Source organism: Pseudopodoces humilis, chromosome 4 (assembly GCF_049639895.1).
Source record: "Pseudopodoces humilis isolate 2021_Gansu_Grassland_sample_001 chromosome 4, ASM4963989v1, whole genome shotgun sequence".
NCBI lineage: Eukaryota > Metazoa > Chordata > Aves > Passeriformes > Paridae > Pseudopodoces > Pseudopodoces humilis.
The window spans coordinates 64,189,455-64,211,739 of record NC_142203.1 but is presented as its reverse complement, the minus strand read 5'-3'; the positions used below and the strand labels follow the sequence as shown (position 1 = coordinate 64,211,739).

General features: G+C 37.9%; 1 protein-coding gene across 2 annotated transcripts; it reads right to left on the bottom strand.

The window, feature by feature from the left end:
* Positions 1-191: 191 nt before the first annotated feature.
* PRKAA1 (protein kinase AMP-activated catalytic subunit alpha 1) lies at positions 192-22,285 on the bottom strand. 2 transcript variants are annotated; one of them, XM_005527962.3, is made up of 9 exons: positions 22,146-22,285; positions 16,076-16,217; positions 14,175-14,268; positions 12,312-12,456; positions 10,616-10,703; positions 9,516-9,740; positions 5,933-6,419; positions 5,429-5,555; positions 192-3,332 (listed from the first exon to the last, which is right to left on the bottom strand). In XM_005527962.3, exons 1-9 carry the CDS (start codon positions 22,276-22,278, stop codon positions 3,088-3,090), a joined length of 1,686 nt encoding a protein of 561 aa, XP_005528019.1. In that variant the 5' UTR covers positions 22,279-22,285; the 3' UTR covers positions 192-3,087. The 2 variants fall into 2 exon arrangements, with proteins under 2 accessions (XP_005528019.1, XP_087910396.1); XM_088054270.1 differs by lacking the exons at positions 14,175-14,268; positions 22,146-22,285 and having other exon boundaries at positions 16,076-16,206.

Genomic DNA, 22,285 nt, shown 5'->3' with positions numbered 1-22,285 from the left:
ATTTTACAGGATCGAGGGGGAAAGGGTCAGTCAGATCCGGCGAGCTGGAGCACCAGCCTGTCCAGCTGGGAAATGTGCTGTAATTTTTGCATGTTGCTGCTTTTTCTGTAATAGCTGCTGTTTTTAGAACGAGTGTAACAGTTCTTGCCCACTTATATAACACTAGAAAACAGCACACAGTCACAAACAAGATAGTTCAGTATTTCATGTTTACTTAGTTTTTAGTTTTGAAAGTTTAAAAAATTATACATTTAGAAACAAGCATTTTTGCCATTCAGCTTTGTCAAAAGAAATTAACAAGAAGTAGGCACATCTTTGTTAAAGTACAGGACATCCTTTCTTACAATGCTAATCAACGGGTAAAATAAAATTTAGCTCAAACTTTGTATTAAACACTCATATCAAGACAAACATTAAAAGTTTTTTCTTCATATTGCACTACCAAGATGAATTTTTATCCATTACCTAGTGAGTTTTGCACATGGACAGCCCAGGTTCATCCATGTTACTGAAAAAATTACAAAGACAAGGTAAGTAGTAAGTACTCATTATACTCCAACAGGAGTAAGCTTGGGAATACAGAGTAACACACTTTACCAGTTTGTGTATCTGCATAAGCTGCCTTAAAACTCTGGCAGCTAAGTGTAAGTTTCATTTCTCAGCCTATTGGCAGCTTCTAGTGCAAGGCTAAAGGTCAGGAATATCAGTAGGAACACGTGAAGAAAGCAATTTCAACAGCAAGATCTACAAAGCATAGGAAAGTCACACAACAGGCAACTGGGTTCAGCTCAGTTCTTAGTGCCCCTTTCTACCCCTCCCCTTCCCTATAAAAATCTTAATTCAACCAGAAAACCTTTGGCCATCAAAATCGATCTGCCATAAAAATGTACTTTTATTTACAACTACATAATGTACACTTCTGCCAGAAACTTGCTTTAATCTCCTGATACCAAAACTAAGGACAAACCAGGGTTGTCTTAATGCACTAGAGGGCCAGAAAAGTACATAAAATTAAGAACTATTTTGCATCTTTACACTTTGCATGTGTTGTCAGTATTACAAGGAGCAGATAGCATTTATAAATAGTTTAATATATGCAAGTGATCCCAAACCAATTCTAGGTGAGGAATTACTACAATTTAAAAACCTGTGCATTTGTAGTGTTTATACAAGTGCAATACTTAACAATCCCAAAATAAAGGGTAACAAAAATGAACCCATTGATTTATTCAGTACATCGGAACCAATTCTTACAAGACTAAGGACTTTTTTGTAGGATTTGCAGCTGGGCCCTCATGTTAGTTTTGGGTTTAAACTTCCAATACTAACTTCCACTTTGGAAAATCTTCCACTTTAAGGTACAGTGATACAGCCAATGTCCCAGCAGGGACCATCTGTGACACATAAGGATAAAGAAATGAAGTTGTAACTTGTACCCACCCACCTATTAGACAGACCTTGCAATCACCCAGTTCAGAACACAGTTACAGCAGTTCAGGGGCTTAAAAGCAGCCTTATGTTTCTTCAGATTCTGTGCATGTGAATTTCTGGGCTACAGCCAGCTGGCCAGGATTTAAACTGTGTATCTATAGCTAGCAGTTTCCCATGGATAAAATCTCAGCCATTGGCAAGAATTTCCATCCATGTGGAAAGTCCAGGTTTTACTGTTCACAGTAATGCCTGGAGTTCCAGCCTCTGCCTGTGAGAGCAACCTTTGAAACAATGGAGGCCATGAGTTTTAGTTTGAAGCGAGCATTAAGTCTTGAATGCAAAACTAAGGATTTTATGACTGTTTATGTCTACTATGTGCCAGATGAAAATGGAACCATGGCTAATTATATCCAGCTTAAAGAGACTAAAGGTTTTCATGCAAATACTACCTGTGATTTTAACATATGAAGTTCAGGTTTTTTTCCTGAAATGCTACATAAATGCAGGACATTTATTATGGGTAACTGCAACCTACAGTTAAAACCTCTAGAACTTAAGTTGTCATGATCAGTTTTCAATGCTCAACTGAAAAGTGAGAGGTCTTAATTCAATTACATTAAATAGCAAAGTTTTCTATAAGGGTCACGTGGGAAAAACTAGAAACCTGTGTATGTAATTTTCACTTCATACTGAATACTATATTCTATATCCTAAGTTAAGGTGATAACCAGCTGTATCAAAGTATTAACATACATGTTAAAAACTTGTAAATTTCAGATTCTGGAATAGCATGAAACAGCCCGCAGGCTCTGCTCGTATCTATAGGGACATGTTCCTAAGGAAAAGGATTCTTGGCCTGCAGTAGCAGTGGGGAGTTGCTGTGCTGCTACCACACTAAGATAACATGCACAGATGAGGAGCTTCCTCACAGTTTCTCCACAAAGCAACATTTTGGTTTAGCCCATGGAGTGCCACGCCTTGTCTCAGCATTGTCTCCTGCCATTGTTATGGACTCAATCGTTCTACTCGTTGTCCACAGAATTTTCACTCTCAGTTCATTACAGAGCACCTACACGCATTTCCATCTGGCTGGATTTGCATTCATTTAATAACACTTTTTGATAAAAAGTAGTACATTGTAACGCATCAAAGCATTCTTTATTATTTTCTGTCAAATAAGGGGAAGAAACATAGCAGTTTTAATACATTGCTGTTAGGAGACGCTGACAGTTCTGAGTCACAACTGTAGAGGGTGGCCAACAAAAGTCATACTGAGATCACTGAACTAGTATGTGTATGTTAATTTACAGTGCATCAGATATTTGTATAACTAGAGAAAAGACAAGGAGGTCCATCTAGTTTAAATGTTATAGGCAGCCTACTTTGCATTCATAGTAAAATGTTACAAACACTACCCAAAGGGCATGTTATTTCTTGTACCTGTGTTATGCTATTGGAGAGCAGGCAATCAGAGTTCACTTCAGCTTCAAAATAATGTATGTTAACTGTCCATAATAATTTTAATCCCCATGCAATTTGCATTCTGTGGCTAGCTTTTTCAGCGCCTTAGTTAATTTCACTTGATTATAACTGGAAGCATCTGACTAAGATTTAGGCATGCTTATTGCTGTAAAAGAAATAAGCCCATCTTCAAAATTACTGTGCAAGTATTTTAATAAGATTTGCACACATCTCAAAAAACTCTATTGTGTGACTCCCTGGTCTTGTAGTTACATCTGCTGTGGAAGAGTCAAGCGAAGAGTTCACTGATGAGGTAAGGGATGTATCTGCAGATTTTCCTTGAGCATCAGCATCTGAATCTTTTTGACAAGATCTATAGTTGCTCACAGAACCTGATCTCTGTGGAGTTGCAGTCCCAGACTTTGCTTCAGTAATTTCATCTGGGAACAAGGGAAGAGAAGAGAAAAATTTGGTATCAGTATCAAATCAGTTCTAGGAAGAGCAAAAATCTTCCCATTATCACACTTCTGAATCTTGTCTTTTAAATCTTGATTAATAAATAAACATCTTTTGCAAACTGTATTTCATACAAAATAAAAACTTGTATACGTAGTAGCACAACAGCAAATGTTCTTATGCTAATTCTTTCTGTACTCTGATCTGTGCTTCAGAACTATTTACATCTAGTTCAGACCAATACTAATTGTATTTTTCATTAACTGATTTCAGCAGCTAATTTCAATTCAGTTCAATTTAGGTTACTCAAATAAAGTTCAATTTACGTTACTCAAAACAAAAACAGGTCAGCATTATAAGGTTAAGTTCAATAGTAGCTTGTAGATTTTTTTTCTATCATCTACTTTGTTTTTATTCTATTTTTGTTCTCTTTTGGGTATTTATATATTGTTATTATTTGTATTTTATGACAAGTCATTAGCACATTATACTTGTTAGCATTTGCATTCATTTATTCTTCTCTTTTGAAAGTTTGCCACCATAGAATGTTGTGTTTGGGCTGCAACAATTTATGTTTACCTCCAGTATGAGGAGAAAATAGCTTCATCTTAATAGTATTGTTCTGCTGAAGCATCTCTATTCTTATTTTAAATACTGAACATTAACTTGGCTCTAAGTTGGCTCCTGAAAAATTATTTCAGGATAAATGAGCAAAAAGGCAATCTCTCCTGTTTACACAAAGCTACTTTAATTTACAGATTGTTAAGAGGAACAGAGAACAGTTAACCATGGTGGAGAGAAGGAATGTCAAATCAGTTTAACTATTGGAAGATATATAACAAATCTGTGCCCTTGGGTTGTATTTCATCAGAAGTAGAAACCAGGATTGTAGCAGGCTGCCCTCCCCCAGCTGCACGGCTTTAAGCAAAAAAAAATTGCTTTTTTCCATGCAATGTCTTCCTACACGTCATCTACACTACTTGCTGTAGGTAATGTTCCTTTAGTCTGCTATGCCCATAAGCAAGCATTGTGTTCAGTCTCTATTAGCTCCTCTGTTCACTTAATCTAACCAGGCTTTGTATGCTGTATTACTGTCACTCCAAAAAATATATTTTTCTACAGGTTAAACTAAATGCTTTCAAGATTTTAGCTCCTTTCAGCATAAAATTCCTACCTCAAATTTTAGCTACTAGTAGAACAAATGGGTTAACTTCATATTACAGCTGACACCTCAGTGCAAAGGGGAAGAAAATTGGAAGGGCAAAAGTGAGAAAACTCATGGGTAGAAATTAACAGTGTTAAGTAAGGTGGGAGTGATGAGGGAGTGATGCGAAGGCAACCACTATCCCCAGAGCAGACTGATGCCCAACTGGTCTCAAGGTTACCTTCCTCAAAACCCCCTTCTTTGCTAGGCATACTATAATACAGCACTGAACATCCCTTTGTTCAATCTGGCCCAGCTCTGCTGTTGCTCTACTCCCAACACGGCAGTGTGGAAAAAGAAAGGCCAGATACTATGCCAGTGCTGCTCAGCAACACTCATGTGTTATCAATACTGCTTTAGTTACAGATCCAAAACAGCACCATGTAGCCTGCTAGGAAGAAAATTAGCTCCATCTTAGTCAGACCCAGTACAGCAAGGTACAGTCCGAGTCAAACTTAAATGCCTAGATGTCATGCTTTATCTTCACTAGAAAACACTGTTCACATGCCTACTTCAGATCTAAATTAATATTTAAATTTGGGCTGAAGCTCCAAAGGCAGCTTAAGTTGGTCCCAATCTCACCTCCAACAGTCCTGTCCTCTTCTGCATGACTGGTACTAGTTTTGATGCAGACACAAAATGGAGCTCCTCAGGAGCTAATACAGCAAAATGCAATTATTTAAGGGATGCAGCAGCTAAGCATGTATCACAGGAACACTAATCCAGGAAGGAATAAGGAAACACTAATACAGGTTAGATTGGTTTAAAATATAAAAGGGCAACAGCTACTTTACCTCTAAATACATAAATAAAGACATGTTTGCAAGTAGAATCATTTCCCATAAAACTCAAATAACTTAAGTACTTTTCACATACCATCAATACTACGGAAGTCCAGTAAGTATGTTCTGCTGTCCACCTGATACAATTGGAGACTCATTTTGGAATATGCACTTGTTACTGGATTCTTCCTCCGAACACGCAGATAATATGGATTTACAACCTATTATGAAAGAGATTTGAGTCAGTTAACCAGAACTGCTTGAAAATCACTGCATATTGTTTTCGTCCTTTCAACTCACTATTATTTATCAAGAGATTTCAGATTTCATTACCTGTTGGATTTGAGGATTGTTGGGGGTCTTTTTAGCCAAGACAAACATATTTGTACAGCCCCAAGAGAAAACTTTAGCACAACTTTTTTCCTGTCAGCATGTACAGTCTACCCCCAAAACCCTTCTGGCACAGCAAACACAGATAGCACAGGCACATGAGACTAATACCAGAATATGAAAACAGTTTCAGACATATGGGCTGCGTAACTACACTGCTCGAGCCAAAATGCATTGTTTTTGCTGTAAAGGTCCCCTATTTTGTTACCTTCCATTCATAATCCAGTTGTTTAATTGCTCGACAAACTTCAGCCATGATATCATTTGGTCGACTCTGACTCCGTATTCCCAAGTGCCATTTAGCCCGTCTTACACCCTGGTGTTTTGACTTCTGTGGATTCAGCTCATCAAGGGTATGGCGAGGACGTGGTGCCTCTGCTACTAAAAATGGCACTCGTTCAGGGTGAGGGCGAGACAGGTGGTGATCATCCAGAAAAGAATCTGGAGGACTTGTCGCCAAGTAGAAGTCTTTGGCCTCATTCATTATTCTTCTGTTATCTATAATAAGGTGATAAGCAACAGCTAGAGGGTCCTGATGATTTCGGCTGTACAGACAACTTAGCACTTCCTCTTCAGTGCATTCAAATTTCTCACACACTTCTTTTAGGGCTTCATCATCAATCATGGTAGAGCTATATGATGGATCTTCAGGAAACAAGTATTTTGGAAGATCCTGCTTAAACCATTCATGTTCCCTAGATTTAAAAAATAAAAAAATTCTAAGTATACGTAAATAAAGAAAACATTTTTAATGGGAAATTCCTTTAAAATATAAAATTAATTGCAGTCTGTGCTGGAAGAGAGAATAATGGTTACCAGTCCAAGACCCCTTGTAGCACAGACAATAAAACAGTACATAAAATAATCACTGTCTGCACAAGATTTTACTACACATTTCGCAGGAAATTGAAAAAAATATTTTTGTTATCTCACAAATTGCTTAGGGATAGGAATCATCTCATTTATTCAGTCTCCTCCTCCAGCTGTTCCTGTGACTGTTCTGCTGCAGAGAGGGATGATCCTTCTGATTCCCTCTCCTGTTCCCTCCTAGAAGCTTCTTCATTCATGACCAAACAAGGTTATTTTTGCTTCGGTTATTTATTTATAGGAGAAAGTGATATAGTTGAAAGCTAGGTTTCTGGCTTAGCCAAAGTGTCTGTTGGTATGTTTTCAGACACAGAAATACCCTGTTCTTCTTGAGGGTGCTGATTAGTACTGAGCAATGTTCAATAGGAGCAGGCCAGGTCCCAGCACAGTGTTATAAGCCAGACCTCCTTGCTACAGCATCTTTCTTTCAGACATTCTATCACTTCATGATGAAATGCCATTTCTATCATGTCCTACCTGCACATTTTCTCCCACACGCCTTACCACCCATAACCACACAGATGCGAGGCCTGGGAGATGCTCCAAAATAGCTTGTTAATCTTCCAGAAAGGCTAAACTATGCTCCAAAGAAATACCAATAGAAATATTTTGACTGCCTAATGATGTTCAAGATCCTGAAGTTATGGCAACGAGGGGGAAAACATCACAGAAGAATGTTGTGAAGGTGCCATTATGTATTTCCTCCACATAAAAAAAAAATCTTGGACAAAGATGTATAATTATTAATTGTCTCCCTGAGATGGTACCCAAAAGACAGTAACAGCTTCGGTACAGAGCCCAAATAGCAGATTAAGCTCAAGGCCAATGTTCTAATACAAAAGGAAAAAAAAGTCACTAAGCACTACAAAGCACAGCAAATTTCAAAAAAAACAACCCAAATCTTCAACACGTAAAACAAAAAATGGAACATGGAAGAGATCGGATAAATCAATACTGAGAACAGAAAAATCGATATTCTGACCAACAAGCATTATACAGATAGAATTTATAATTATTTTGTCTAATATGCTGTGTTCAAACCTGTTATTTCTTAACACCTTCAAGCCCCACACTGGGTTTCTAACAGGATTGCTATGGTTTAACTCCAGGCAGCAACCGAGCACCACACAGCCACTTGCTTGGTCCTCTCCAGTAGGATGAGGGGCAGAATCAGAAGAGTAGAAGTGCAAAAAATTTGCAGGTTGAGATAAAAACAGTTTAATAATTAGAAATTTCTTTTTAAAAATTCTAAGGGAAAAAAAAATCAAAAAACACAAGAGAGGTGCCAAGAAAACCCAAGAAAGACAAATAATGCGGATAAAAAAACTGCTCGTCAAGAAATGTCCGATGACAAGCAGACCAGCCCCATCAGCCTTCCTCTTATTTTTACAGCAGAGTATGACCCCATATGGTATGAAATATGCCTGTGGTCAGTTGGGGTCAGCTGCTCCAGCAGTGTCCCCTCACACCCCCAGCCTGCTCTGTGGGGACAGTGTAAGAAGCAGAAAACACTTTGGCTCCGTGAAAGCCCTGCTCAGCAGTAACTACAATATACACTTTTTACCAAGACAATTTTTCAGTACAAATTCAAAACACAGTTACTGTGAAAAAATTCAACTCTATTCCAGTCCAAACCAGCACAGTGCACTAAGCTCTACTCAATGTGATCCTGAGAATGCTGTACCTCAGCACAAATGTGCAGGGCAAAATATAGTTTAATCAGAAAAACAGTTAATTTGGAAGCAGAAAAATGTTTTCTCATACCACAACAAAGGCTCAGCTATAGCTGGAATGACTGAACCCAGAGGAATATTTTTACTGTTCATGGCACCAGGCCTTTCCCCTTACATGCACATACATACAACCCCTGGAAGAATCAAGGTATTCAATTAAACTCAGTTTGTCCTTTGAACTGTGAAGTCACATGTCATATGGATAATAGGACAAAGCTGTTTCAGGTTCAAATTCCATCCATGTTCTATGACCAAAATTTTTCAGCATCTGTTCCACACCACTTCTTTCCCACACACTATTTAACATAACTGAGGTAACTTGAGTTCCCAACCGCTAAAGTTTTACAACCCTTAGTTCTCATCTCTGCAAGGAAGTAATTCCCATCGTAATAAAGTAGTAAGGGATAAGTATGCCATATTTTTTGTTCCACTGAGAAAATTAACATTGCTGATTTCCTAGCCTCCAGCCCTAAAAAAAGCAGCATTTTCACTATGGTAGTATAACAACATTCTTTCATTAGAGTTTCTGCAAAGAAAATTAAGCTGCTGCATAAAGTACATTTCTCTCAGCAACCTAATTTTTGTCAGCACAATCAACTTCTCCAGAATCATCTCTTGGAATCTGGAGCCCATGATGCCTCTCTCTACCTACAAACTTTAACTTATCAGTACTTGGTGAAGAAATTACCATTCATACATAAATTCATGCCAGTGCTTTGAAGCTAGGGATTGTTGCCTTACATGTGGAAATTTCACCGTCTTAACAAACGACTTTTCAGAGCCTGAAGAAATGCAAATAAAAGCAATAGTTATCAGATTAAAGAGCTTACTTAGACATTTACAGTAGAGAGAACTGGTTCCTAACAGCAAAGACATTTTTCTTTCCCCAGAGAAGTTAAGTTTTGCAAACCATTATGCAAGTAAACAGCTTTGCTATGGCAGCCATAAATGTAAAGTGACTCAGAATTTCCATATATAATATAAATAATATGTTTTCCTATGATCTATAATAGATACTTCATTGTTCACTGGAGATCAGCACTATCAGAGCTAAAACCAAGCCATCAGAAGTTGAATTTTTCATCTCAGTCTAGGAAACATGGAAAAGCTGTATAAATAACTTCTTTGTTCTGCATATTTGCACTATTATAATTTCAGAATCCTGTGATCAGACATCAGCAAGTGTTTTACCTAATGTCTCTGATTGTTGCTCTCTTCATTGGATCCACTTGCAGCATGTGCTTCAAAAGACTAATTACAGATGGATTTAGGTACTGAGGGGTATAAAAGATACCATCACATATCTTCTTAAAAAGGGTTGGCACATGATCATCATCAAATGGAAGCGTTCCGCATAACAAAGCATAGAGAATAACCCCACTGCTCCAAATATCTACTTCTGGACCTGCATATAACCTGTGAAAAAAATAACTATTAATGATTTATGTTTAATGCAATTCAATATGTTTTCTCTCATTTTTCCATGTATCACAGTGATTAAAAGCACATGAACTTGGGACAACTGATTTTGCAAGCACTGTATCATTTCAGTTCTATGCCATGCCTTCCTTGAACTTCTTCCCTTTCTAATATATTACATGCATAAGTACAGTTTTTCCTTTCTAATGTGTAACAATAATCCACAGTGCAATTTTACACAATGGCAAACTGAAAGAAATGTGCATCTACTACTAAGAAAGCCTGTTTTATATATTGTTATCAATGTTTTAGAGAAATCTATGCAAGGTCAGCTATTCCCTAAATTGTGGCTGAAACGTTTCAGACAAGTACATATAGCTGAACATGTCACATATTCTGTGCCACTGCCAGAGTAAAACAGACATATATGGCCTCCAATCAACAAGAGGCAGTATTAGGGTAGGTAGCTGAAAGCAGATTTGACAATCATAGTTTACAAAAAGGGAAGTTACTTCCAGACTGAGTATCTACTCTGCAGCAAATATTTCACTGCTACTCAACTTCACAGCAGACTCTGCCTGTAACTCTGCACCTCAGCTTCCAAGATCTGAGCTGTACATGAGATTTTTAAAGCAGTTCAGGCAGAGTGTACACAATGGATTTGGGGCATTAGACATCACCTCTATCTTACAGGAACCATTCAAAGCTAGTTCACAGCAAGTTTTGAACATTTAAAAAATTATCAATACAACCAACAGCCCTCAGTTTCTCAGCATCAATCTTGTCAACTGAACTAGTTTTGTACCCTTTAGAATCAAGCAGCAACATGACTGAAGTACATGCATACATGTATCCAATATAAAAGAAACTACCTTCCAGAAATTACTTCTGGTGCAGCATAGTTAGGGGAACCACAGCTTGTTCTTAAAAATTCTCCATCTGACATCATATTTGATAGACCTGAAAGCGTATAAGAGTAACTACTAAAAATTGAGGGAGCAAAATTATATCACACTGCATATACCACCTAGAACAAACCACTACTGATCCAAATTAGAAAATTAGCAAATTTACTCCACTTAAGAAATAATGTTGTTTTGAATTATGGAATTTTTATATGAGCATGCTACATAATCCTCCATATATTTTACCAGAAATCTGAGTAACATCAATCCATTACAGCCCACAGCCTAGAGATATTTGAGAACATATTCATTCTTAGATTAGAACAGTTAAATTTGAAGGACACAGGCATGACAGAGAACAAAGTTGCTCTAAGAGAAAAGAAGCAGTATAGCAAGATAGGATTTTGGTCATTAACAAGAAAGTACTAAAAACCTCATTTGCTTTTAAAATGCCAAAGTGGGAAATGCTACCACAGAATTCCCTAAAATTGTGTTAGAGGTTACACAGAAGAAGGGAACTGAAGAGTACACATGACTTTACCACAATTTACATCCCCACACTATGCACCTGGTTCCTGCACCACTGCAGTTTAGTAACTACTAAACTTTCAGATGCTCTGTAAGCAACAGAGGTGTGCTTTAGAACTAGCACCAGCACTCCATATAGTCTAACAGCTGTAGAAAATTTCTTCTAGTTTCCTCTGTAAGGCTGAATGATCAAGGCTACCATAAGACAAAGAACACAGTCTCCAAGAAGGAATTATGCCCTTTTATGTGTCAGAGAGGAAAGAGTACAGCTTGGCTAGCTTTCATATTCTAACACACAAAAGCTTTTATTAAACTCTTGTTTAATACACCACTCATGATTAACTGAGTGCTACAGTTTTGCTGATGCTAAGTTACTGAACTTCATTTCTTCACCATGTGAGCCATGTAACCCAAATAATTTTCTCCACATGAAAAACCAATATGATTCCCAGGGCCCACACAGTTGAACACCATACTTTTAAAACATACTTAGAATACTCAGCATTACCTAACACCTTTCACTGGAGACTTACGTAAGCAGGTTATCCACTATATCTACAAGAGATGTGTCATGACACAGCAGTATGGATACCTTACTATGCTTATGTGGTGAGGTTTCCTGACTCAGATGGTTCCAAGAACTAGCTTCAAGGCTTCTCTGCAGCTGTGTCACGAACTGCTGGCATAAATAAATCAGGAGGACTAGTGTATTTTTCTATAGCACTGCAGCTTCTTAAAGATGAATTGTCCCTGCACTGATCTTCCAACAGAGCTAAGCATCTACATTTTATGGATGATGAAACAGATAAGGAGTGAGTTTTGAAGAAGAAAGGTGAGAAACTAAGTCTACTTAGCATTTTAGGGAAAATATTAAGAGAAACAAAATGAATCAGTTCACAATTTCAGCCAGTCACAGAAAATACCTCAAAAAACAGCAAGAAAGCTTGAGAGGAAAACAAGTTTAATAAAAGTGCAAGAACATTATTTTGCTTTACATCTATTTTCTTCATGTTCTTCTGTTGTATCCCACCACCAGGATACTAAAGTATACACACTTTATTTAATATTTACTATTGTTACTAACAGGATATAACACCAGAAATGCAATCAGATAGAAAAATAAAGCCATACTTACCAAAGTCAGCTATCTTGGCATTCATGTGTGCATCAAGAAGCACGTTTTCAGGCTTCAGATCTCTATGTACTACCATGTGCCTGTGACAGTAATCCACCCCAGAAAGGATTTGCTGAAACAGACGTCTGCTTTCCTTCTCATCGAGCTAAAACAGACAAAGATTTTAAATAATTAAGAGACACTGGAAGTTAAGTTGTTTTTCATTTTTACTAGCCAGAGGAAACTTTCCCATGACCTAAACTTATCAATTATACTTATCATTTGATATTTTATACAGCAGATTATCAGAACATGTAGCAAGCAGCTTTATATCTTACATCATTTTGATTATACCACAGCTCTTAAGTGACTAAAACAAAACATACCCACTTACTCAAAAAGTCACTGGAAGTTCTTAATCAGACTTTTGAAACTGGGTTTGGCAGATGTTACATACTCACTAACTAGAAACATTAGCACAAACATTTAACTTTGTCTAACTGGAATTATCTACAAACTTTGATGTTTAAGCACAGCGCAAGATTTAAGCTGGCAAAAGCTGCTGAAATGCAGCATAGAAATTATAAATTTCAGATGCTATTTATGCTATCAGCAGCTAGTCCCAAACAGTAGACTTAGGTGGGCATTTCCTACAAAGGCCTGTAATCCACAATAGTTTGTCAGAGCAAGTCAAGTATCCTATATATCCAAATAGTCTGTAAAGAGTGACTTCAGATCTTTCATACAAGCTATCCTAATAGTAGAAGACAGTAATAGGGTCACAATGGTAGCTTTCAAATAACAGGATATACCAAAGAAACAGTTTTCAGCTACTCCAACTGGGTACATACTTATCTAGTTTATTCCCAGCGAGTGTAAATTAACAGATTAGTAGAAATGAAGAATGCTATGACGAAGTTCACAAAGATTTGAAATGTGCTAACATATAAACATTTGTACTTTCAGAAGAAAAACACAGTCATAAAATATATTTTAACTGATAGCAGCAAAATTAAAACCAAAAACAAGAAAACACACCCAAATTTAACAAGATGTAATCAGCACCCCTTGCTTTCAGCCCTTGATAATGTGGTTAGCTTAATTAACGCCACTTTGTGAGGCAAGCAGACATTCTGTGACCACACAAGACATGTGTTCATGCCCTCTGCCTCATTATCAGGCCCTGGAGGTCCTGTGAAGCAAACAGACAAACCAGTTTTCTTCTTGCCGTCCCCAGCAGCCACAAGATTCCTGGGTACCAGGCCAATTATCTGCTTCCTTACCAGCCTTTAATTCCCAGGCGCAGAGCCATGGATGACTCTGTCATGGCATATGGAACTGCACCAGCAGCCAGAGCAGTGCTGCTTTGGCTGATCTTTAACATCAAACAGCTACAACTCCTAAATGGGAATGAATCCCCTGACTTCTCAGTGGCCACACATGTGTCCACCATCCTCTGCTTCCACTGAGGACTGAGTGACTTGTGTTCTCCCGTTTGACTTTGAAAGCTAGACTGTTGTTGCTATATGGATATTGCAAAATACGTATTTAGATTTGACCAGATCTTCAGAGGGTCTGTAGATCCAGGTGAATAGATATCCCAAATTAGGTTGTGCACTAAAAATTGTGTACTACACTACCTATAAACTATATTCATCCTGCTCACATGTCACAGAAATCCTGAGACATGCTAATCATAAATCCTGTGCTACACTAATCATAGTATTCTTTTGAGAAAACAGAACTTTTAATTGTATCATTCTGACAAAGATACCTAGAAAGATACCCCCAATTCTGTCCCATCATGGTAGAGTGACACAGGAACACTGCAAATGCAGTAACAGAATGCAAGTCACTGATTTGCAGAGCTGGACTACTTCTTACCCTTCCATTTTTACAGATATAATCAAACAGTTCTCCTCCTGAAACATATTCCATCACCATGAAAATGTCAGTGGGTGTACTGATGACCTGGTACCTGATAAGAGAAGGTATCTATTAGTCTATACACTCAGATAAACACTAATTACATTTAGCTAAAACCGAAGTAATACAAATAATCAGATGAAAAATATACTTTAAAATAGTTATCATTCAATCTACATCTACTGAAATGACAATATTTTTCAGAAGATTGCTTCTTTCACCATGTCATGACACCATTGCAAAGACTAGCAGGAAATTTGTAATCCCTATCAGGAATATCAGTCCTTGTTCTTTCAGAGGTACAAGTGATTTCTGTAAGACTGTTTACAGTGCTGCCTCATCAACAGCTTGATGCAGTGACAAAGGACTTCAAAAGCACTTTGCTAGTGTTACAAAAATACACACCTTTCAACATTAATGTGCAAAAAAATTCACTTGCCATAAATGAAAAAGTGTACTTCTGGACTAGGAAAAAGTTCTTCTTAATAATTATGAATGTTAGTATTTAAGAGTACTGATCTCTGGTTATTAAATTTTTATCATTCTACTTCAATTAAATTTTAAAAACCTACCTTTGAAGCTTTGAAATAACAAGTTTAAGGACAAAATCACAATTTAAGAGAATTTTAAGATAAGATTTTTTTTCTACATATCCTTACCTAAAAATTGTTTCATCTGTTCCCTTTACATCATTCCACATGCAAAAGAAAGAATTCTCCCTGTGATTCCCTGAGAAAGAACCTGTCATCTGAAATCTGCTGAACTGTCTTCAGTTTAGCAACAGCACAAGCACACATTCCTCTTTCATCCTGGTATGTCACGTGGTGCACTGACACTTCCTACTCTGTTCTGGCTGTAGGTGTGCCCTTTGGACTCATTCATAGATTAACTGAGAGCAATAGCAATTTTGCTCACAAATCAGCTCAACAGTCTTCTGAAAACAAGCCCACTGAAGAAGTGGGAGGGTTGACCTTACACTTAATTGTAATTTAGCTTCAGTGTAACAGCTGTTGCTGAATTAAAGGGAGTGCATCTGCCAGTGGCAATGGTGTCTTTAGACAAGAGTCTACCAATTAAAAAAAACACCCACATCATGACTAAGACAGTGGAAGTCACCCACACCCTAGAAATATAGATTATCTTAACAGGAAATCAGAGTCAAAAGAAAATCAACATTAGTTATCATTTATTACCACGGACAAGACATGAGGGGTCTACTCTGGGACATAGTTGTACTCTGAAATCTACTGATGAACATTTGATCAAGTAAGAGATGTAATTAGGCACATTTTTAATACCACATTTAGACAAAGGGCAGAAATCTACACTGAAGATTTCTGAAATAGCAATCACATTTATCAAACTGTACATCCTTAATTCAGAAAAATCTTGCAGAGCACCACCTACACTGAAAAAACATGTATCACTGACCAGCACATCACTAAAAACATTAGAAGATACAATAAACTTGCTATAGAAATGACCTTTACACTCTCGTTCTTAGTAACTCATTTTCCAATCAAGAAAAAAAAAAATCAAACATAAAAAGAAAAATGAAGTAGCCACTAAACTCAGATGACTGCTACCATTTCCATTACCAAGGTGATGTCATGACATTACCTTTTTCATACACCTGTCCAAAGAATGTCTAAACAAAGATCTAATGGAAACTCTCCAGCCTGCAGTAGAGATCAGCTTTGTGAAAACACATTACAGAGGGCACAGCTGAATGCTTTGAAGCTGGTTATTTTTCTGACAAGGTACTGTTTGTAGCATTGCCCTTTAAATGTATTTCAGATCAGTGAGAGCAAAAAGAGATTACTGCCTAAGTAAGTTCGATTACAGTAAGCAAAACTTACAGCTTAATTATATGAGGATGCCTGAAGAGTTTGAGGTTCTGAATCTCCCTTCGGATTTTGCCTACAACATCAAGGCTGCGAATCTTCTGTCGATTCAGGATCTTCACGGCAACTTTATGCCCAGTTAACTCATGTTTTCCAACTGCAAGAAACAAGGAAGTATTTAGTCAAGGTTTTTAATTGCTCAGTTAAGACATTATTTCTCCTTTTTGAATGTAGCCAAATTAAGACACTAGCATTCCACATATCCCCATTATCTTTGGGGAGTTTGAGAACCAGATGGTATAGAATTTCTTCAGCCTGACTCCACTTTCTCATACAATTCTATCATTAGAAGATGCATGTATGACAGAAATTCCTTAAACCTAACCAGCAGAAGTGTTGCAGCGTAACCTTTTCTGCAATATTGGTTAAAAAAAATAAAAAAAATAAAAAAAAAACCAAGAAAAATAAAAAAAGCAAAGCATATCCCGAAACCCTGACATCCTTGCTAATTAGAGAGAACATTTTCTCTTCCTGTGTAAGTCACTCCAAGCTTCTGGCTTACTTGGCAGCCCAGTCAAACATGTTTTCCTGTATTTCTTCTACTTCATCTGCAAGGATCACTCCTACCGCTCCCTCATGATGCCTGCTTCAGCAATTGCTCTGAATTACCAGTGTAAGTACCCGATCAGTTTACTTATAAAAATGTATGAAAGTTTATAAAACTTTCTAAGTTTACTTACAAAAATGCTGACAGCTCCACAGTCTGTGCAGTTAACACCAGAGCTTTATTCTATTTAAATAAGTGGCAAATGCGATGAGAAATGCACAAAAAATAGAACAGAAACAATGAAAAACTATGCAAGCGTGCAACCTAATGCATTCCTAGAAGTGGAAAAGAAATTAAGGTTTCACTGTTCCTTAAACAGAGGAACTAAAAACTGTAAACTATTTCATAGTCAGCTACCTCTCAAAGTCCTTAACTTTGCAAGTGCTACTGGGAGTAGTCACAGCAAAGTCCATCAGAATAATTTTCTTAAACCCAAAACACGATCACTGAACACTGAGAAGCTAAATATCTCTTTTACTAGAAGGCTTCCCTATCTGCATGGCTGCCACATGCAGTTATTATAATAATTCATTTGCCATCCTGATTCCTACTTCCCAAAGATAAGGCAGATCCACCAGACACCCACGTCTCATCCTTGTCCACATAAATAGACATTTGTAACATGACTGTGCTGAACACAACTCACTCATTTGGGTGCCTACCCTCACTTCAGGGTTTAGAGAATTTAAATAAGCCCTGGGATTCAAGTTTTGTTTAAATACATCCATGGGAAACTGTGATTAAACAACAGCGATCCACAAAAATCCTTCTGTGTTCAACAGATAATCTGGATAGAATAAACAAACACCCATCAATCCGTAAATCTCATTCCAGCACAAAAGACCTTCCTGCTGCCTTCTGCCTCTATATCAAGCTAAAAAGCAATGCAAGTGAGAAGTTCTTCACAGAGAGACAGACAAAAATGATAAGCAACTGCATGCTTATTCTTACAAGAAGACAGACACCTAAAAAATTAAGCAGTCTGAATTCACGTAGGGAACTAAACTGTGGATTACCCTAGACCCAGAACCATCACAACGCTGCACTCAGATATGTCTAGTACCTGAAAAAACAGGAGAATTCTGACTAGGATGAAAAGAAATCCCCCCAGTTCAGAGGGGCCATTACCTAACAAAGGCCACAACAAACAAAGTGCTGGGCAGGCGTATTTGCACTACTGAGGAATGCAAGACAAAGCTGGAATACATAGCAAGTTCTAGAGAGACCACAAAGCAGTGACAGGTGAGTGCTTAGAAATGGATGAGAATTATTTGCTTTGAACCAGACCTACAGTTAAAGCAATCACATTTCCTTTATTTTCTTCAAACGTGATTGAAGTTTTAAAGGAACTAAACAGATTATATCACCAATGTTCAAACCCTCAGGAGTAAAGAATCATGAAAAGAATTGTAAGAATTAGAAAAGCATCTATTCTAATTTTAAAGTTTTTACCCATCCATAATGTGAACTGATGTACACCAAGGGAGAATTTGAAAAAAAAAAAAAAAAAATCAGTAAGTTAAAATGTAACATTTGTTTTTGTTAGTAAGAAACAACTTCTTAGAAACCAAGCAGAAGTCTTTTGGTCAAACACATGACCGTATCTTCTTTTGCTGTACAAAGTACATTTAAGAAGGTGTTTAATACAGTAAGTAACATACATATTTGACCAAGTCTACAGCTTAGAATATAAATACACAGTTTCGATATGCAGTGGGTTATAAAATCTCATTTTTAAGCTGCTTTTTTCATTTCTGGTTTGTCAGTCTACCTTAGACTGCAATTCCATTAGCAGTCAGAAAAACATTAGAAAGTAATTCATTAGCTACAATCAATGTTGAATATGCAAGACACATAAGAAAAGAGCTTTTCAAAGGAATTTTTTTTTTCAAAATAATTTAACAGTAACATTTGCAGTTGACTGAAACCAATTCTAGCTGTCACAGCCTTCAAGGCAGTGAGCCTCAAGCTGTAATTTTATTCACTCACTGGGAGAAAACAAGATTTTCTGTTTCTTCAGCTCCACCAGCTCTGAATAAATTATTGTCATGAAAACATACTGTGGTTTGGTGCTGGTGCTGAAAGATCCTGAAAAAGCTATTATGTTGCTTAAAACATTTTCAAATTCAATCTCTAATTTCTTCAGAAATGTTTGCTTTCATTTAATTCAACTTGAAATTATAACAAATCTAGCCTTCAAGATACAAGTTTCCTGGATTAAGTTCAAGGTATCTGTTACCAGTAAAACAGTAGATACCAAGTGGTAACAGACTGCTGACACTTTTTAATTAAACTTTAGGACAGAAGTGAAAGCATTAACCCAGATGATAACATCATGTAGGAACGTAAGCAGCCAGTGTTATCTTCCTGAAAGCTGCTTTGCATTACCACTTGATGGAAGTTTTACCTATAAAAGGAAACACACCCTAATCCTCAACTAGCTATCAGTCCTTCAAAATAACCTAAAAAAAAAAAAAAAATTAAAAAAGAACATTTAACAGACCTACTATATTCCTGGGTTTTTTTCTGGTAATATTAATTGCCTTCAGGCTTCACTGTGGCTTTGCATAGCATCAAGATTTTCATGACAGTGACAGTCTCAAAGCAGAAGCAATGTATTTTTAACTGTAGAAGTGCAGGAGCAAAAGTCTCCTGTTCAACAGCTCTTCATTTGGGAAAAAACTGATTATGAGGCCATGCAGACCAAATACAACAGACTCATGACATACTTAATGATCAGCTGTTAAGGTTTAGACAAAAAAAAAATCTGAAGGCTGTATTGTATTTAATGAAACAATTCGCAGCAGCCCAAAAAGCCAATCCAAAGCTCAGAGGAAAGCAGTCTTTAAGAGTATGAGCTAAACAAATGCTTTCACCAACACAGGAAAAAACCCAAAGAACAATAAATAGTTCATGCTGTGCAAAGCCATCTTCCTGCACGACATTAGATACCATGTTGATCTGCATTGTTCATTTCCAAGTCTCTTATTGCCTTGATCCAGACCACTTAGCTTGCAGTCTACATGAACAGTGTTGATAGCCTAGATCTAGAGAGCTGGAACAATCATTGTATATTTAGAGGCTTATGTAACATCCCTCATATTCTCAATATGGTCCACTGGAAGCCCAAGTACTTTTCCTTTTATGAAAGATAACTTTAAAAAAAAAAAAAACACATCTGGAAATAAAAGTTTGCATCAGTTTCAGCAGAAAACATTAGCAGTACTTAAAAAACAATTGATGGAAATAGGGACAGATGTTTTACACTGAATCCTAGTGAAGTCTGAACATGAAAGTGTCTCATACAATTGGTTTAGATTCAGTATTCTTCCACCTCAGCTTTTCACTTCAGTGGCATTTGCTTTGAAGATAGCTAAGAACAGCCATCTCTGCAACTGCCCATCTGAGGCACAGTCAGGTAAACCAAGTCACTCATAATTAATTCAGAGCAGCACAGCCAGGTGAAAATAATAAACTGGACAGAGTCACACCAGTGACAGCTACCAGCAGTGTGACATCATCTAACTGCGACAGCAGGAAACCTTTCACAATTCCAAATAAAGCACTGATTTTCAAGTTCAATTTTTTTCAGGCTACCACCACTATTAGAATAAAACACTCATTTTCAAAAAGCCATACACCTGACCCTCTACATTACATGAGCTCAATGTAAATCCTAACTGAATTTTAAGAAGCGATACATTTTTCACTTTATGTCAATTGATGAAACCTTATCACCAGAGAAGGAAATTATGAAAACAGTAAAACAACTACAGATCTGGAATTAAATGAAGAAAATGTGTGCTCAAGAAGAAAACCAGTGCATCATAAATAAAATATTCTTTATTAAGCACAGCTGAAGCAAGACAAAAGTAACACAGTGCATCACATGGAGACAAGAAAACAGTAGTGCACAGTGCTCTCCCAAATTTAGGATCATACTAGAACCAATCCATTCAATCTGTACCAATTGTTACCAATCTGTAACAATGCATCTGAACATCTTAGACCATAGTATGCACCAGCCAAACTGTCTGTGGAGTTTCTTATCAAACTCTCAGCAATTTTTCAAGGTTGCTGAGACATAAGCTATTCTAAAAATAAGAAAGAAGAGGCTAAAAAACAAGAAAACAGAACCACAAGAGCCAGACAACAGAGGGTGGTTGAACACTGGACTGTAACCAAGCCTGTGCCCTGAGGGGTGTGTGCAGAGCTCCTGGACAGGACAGGGGTACCAATGAAAAGATGCATGTTCGCGTGAACAGTAGTTCTAGAATGCATAAGTAAGTGTGTAATGTAAACAATAAATAGTTCCTGTGAAATCATATTGATTCATTGATCAGAAGTCCTAAGCGCTCTCACACCAATCTTAGTCATCTGTGGTGTGCTGGGTAAAAACACGCAAAACAAACACATCTTTGACCCCTCCCCTCAACCATGCAGTCCCTCCATGAGGAAAGAGAACCTAATGCTTGTCTGGTGCATTATTTTTTTCTCCTCTACTCAAGGAATCACTAAGTTCCCACAGAAAAGAGTGGTACCCCAGCCGTCAGACAGGGGTGTGGGGAGGGGGTCACTGCTCCCAAATGGCTGGGGCTGTCCCTTTATAAGTTTCCCTTGAAAAGAGACTCAAAAGGTTCTGCTCTCAAAGTATTTTTCACTGCTTTCCTAGAGCAAAACACAATGGATTATCTCCACTGGGGAAAAAAAAACCTGGTTTTTTATGCACCTATTATCTTAACAAAGAAAAGAAAAAAACAAACAAAAAATACACCTTATGAAGAATACAGCCTGAGCCTAGATCTACTCACTTGAGAAAGGATATTTTTTATTTGCTTGCCCCACTATTTGAAGTTCTCATGAACAAGACAGGAATAGTGTTGATTAATGCACGGTCCTGCCATCTGTGGTGAATGGCAGCAGGGGGAAGATTTAACTTCTACCTTAGTTCTACTAGCCCTCAAATAAGCAGTATGGCATCCATAGCCTTACACTGGAACACTTTTAAAATCTGAGCTGAAAAAAGAACTTTGTTAACCACTGGTCAAGCAGATTAAACATGAAGTTTTTCAGTATCTGCACATCAGCTGTGTTACCAACTAATCCAACAATCCCAGACCCATCTTTTTACCCTTATTTCTCTGTAGAGAGAGAAATTTTGCCTTCCTTACAAGGGCATCAAGAGTTCGTACTTGAACATCAAAATGCAATTAAAAGAAGCTCGGGGACTTAGATTCCCTACTTTCGTTACATGCCCGGTGTTGTTCTAAACAAACGCAGCATTTAGCTCCCAGCGGTTATTTCCGCAAGCACAGACGAGGAAGCTGTTCCTGCCTCAGCCGCTGCTTCCCGCCGCGGGACCGCAAGTCCCACCCCGGCGACTCAGCCCGGGCAACCCGCGCTCCGAGCGGCGCTCCCGGCGCCGGGGCCCCGCTGACGGGCCGCCGAGCGGCTCGTGGCCCCGCTCCCGCCGCTCACCCTTGACTTTCCCGAAGGTGCCGACGCCCAGCGTGTCCCCCAGAATGTAGTGCCCGATCTTCACCCGCCCGTGCTCATGCTTCTGTTTATCCGCCACCGCCGCCATCTTGAGGCAAGGGCCGAGCCTGCGCATAGCGCCC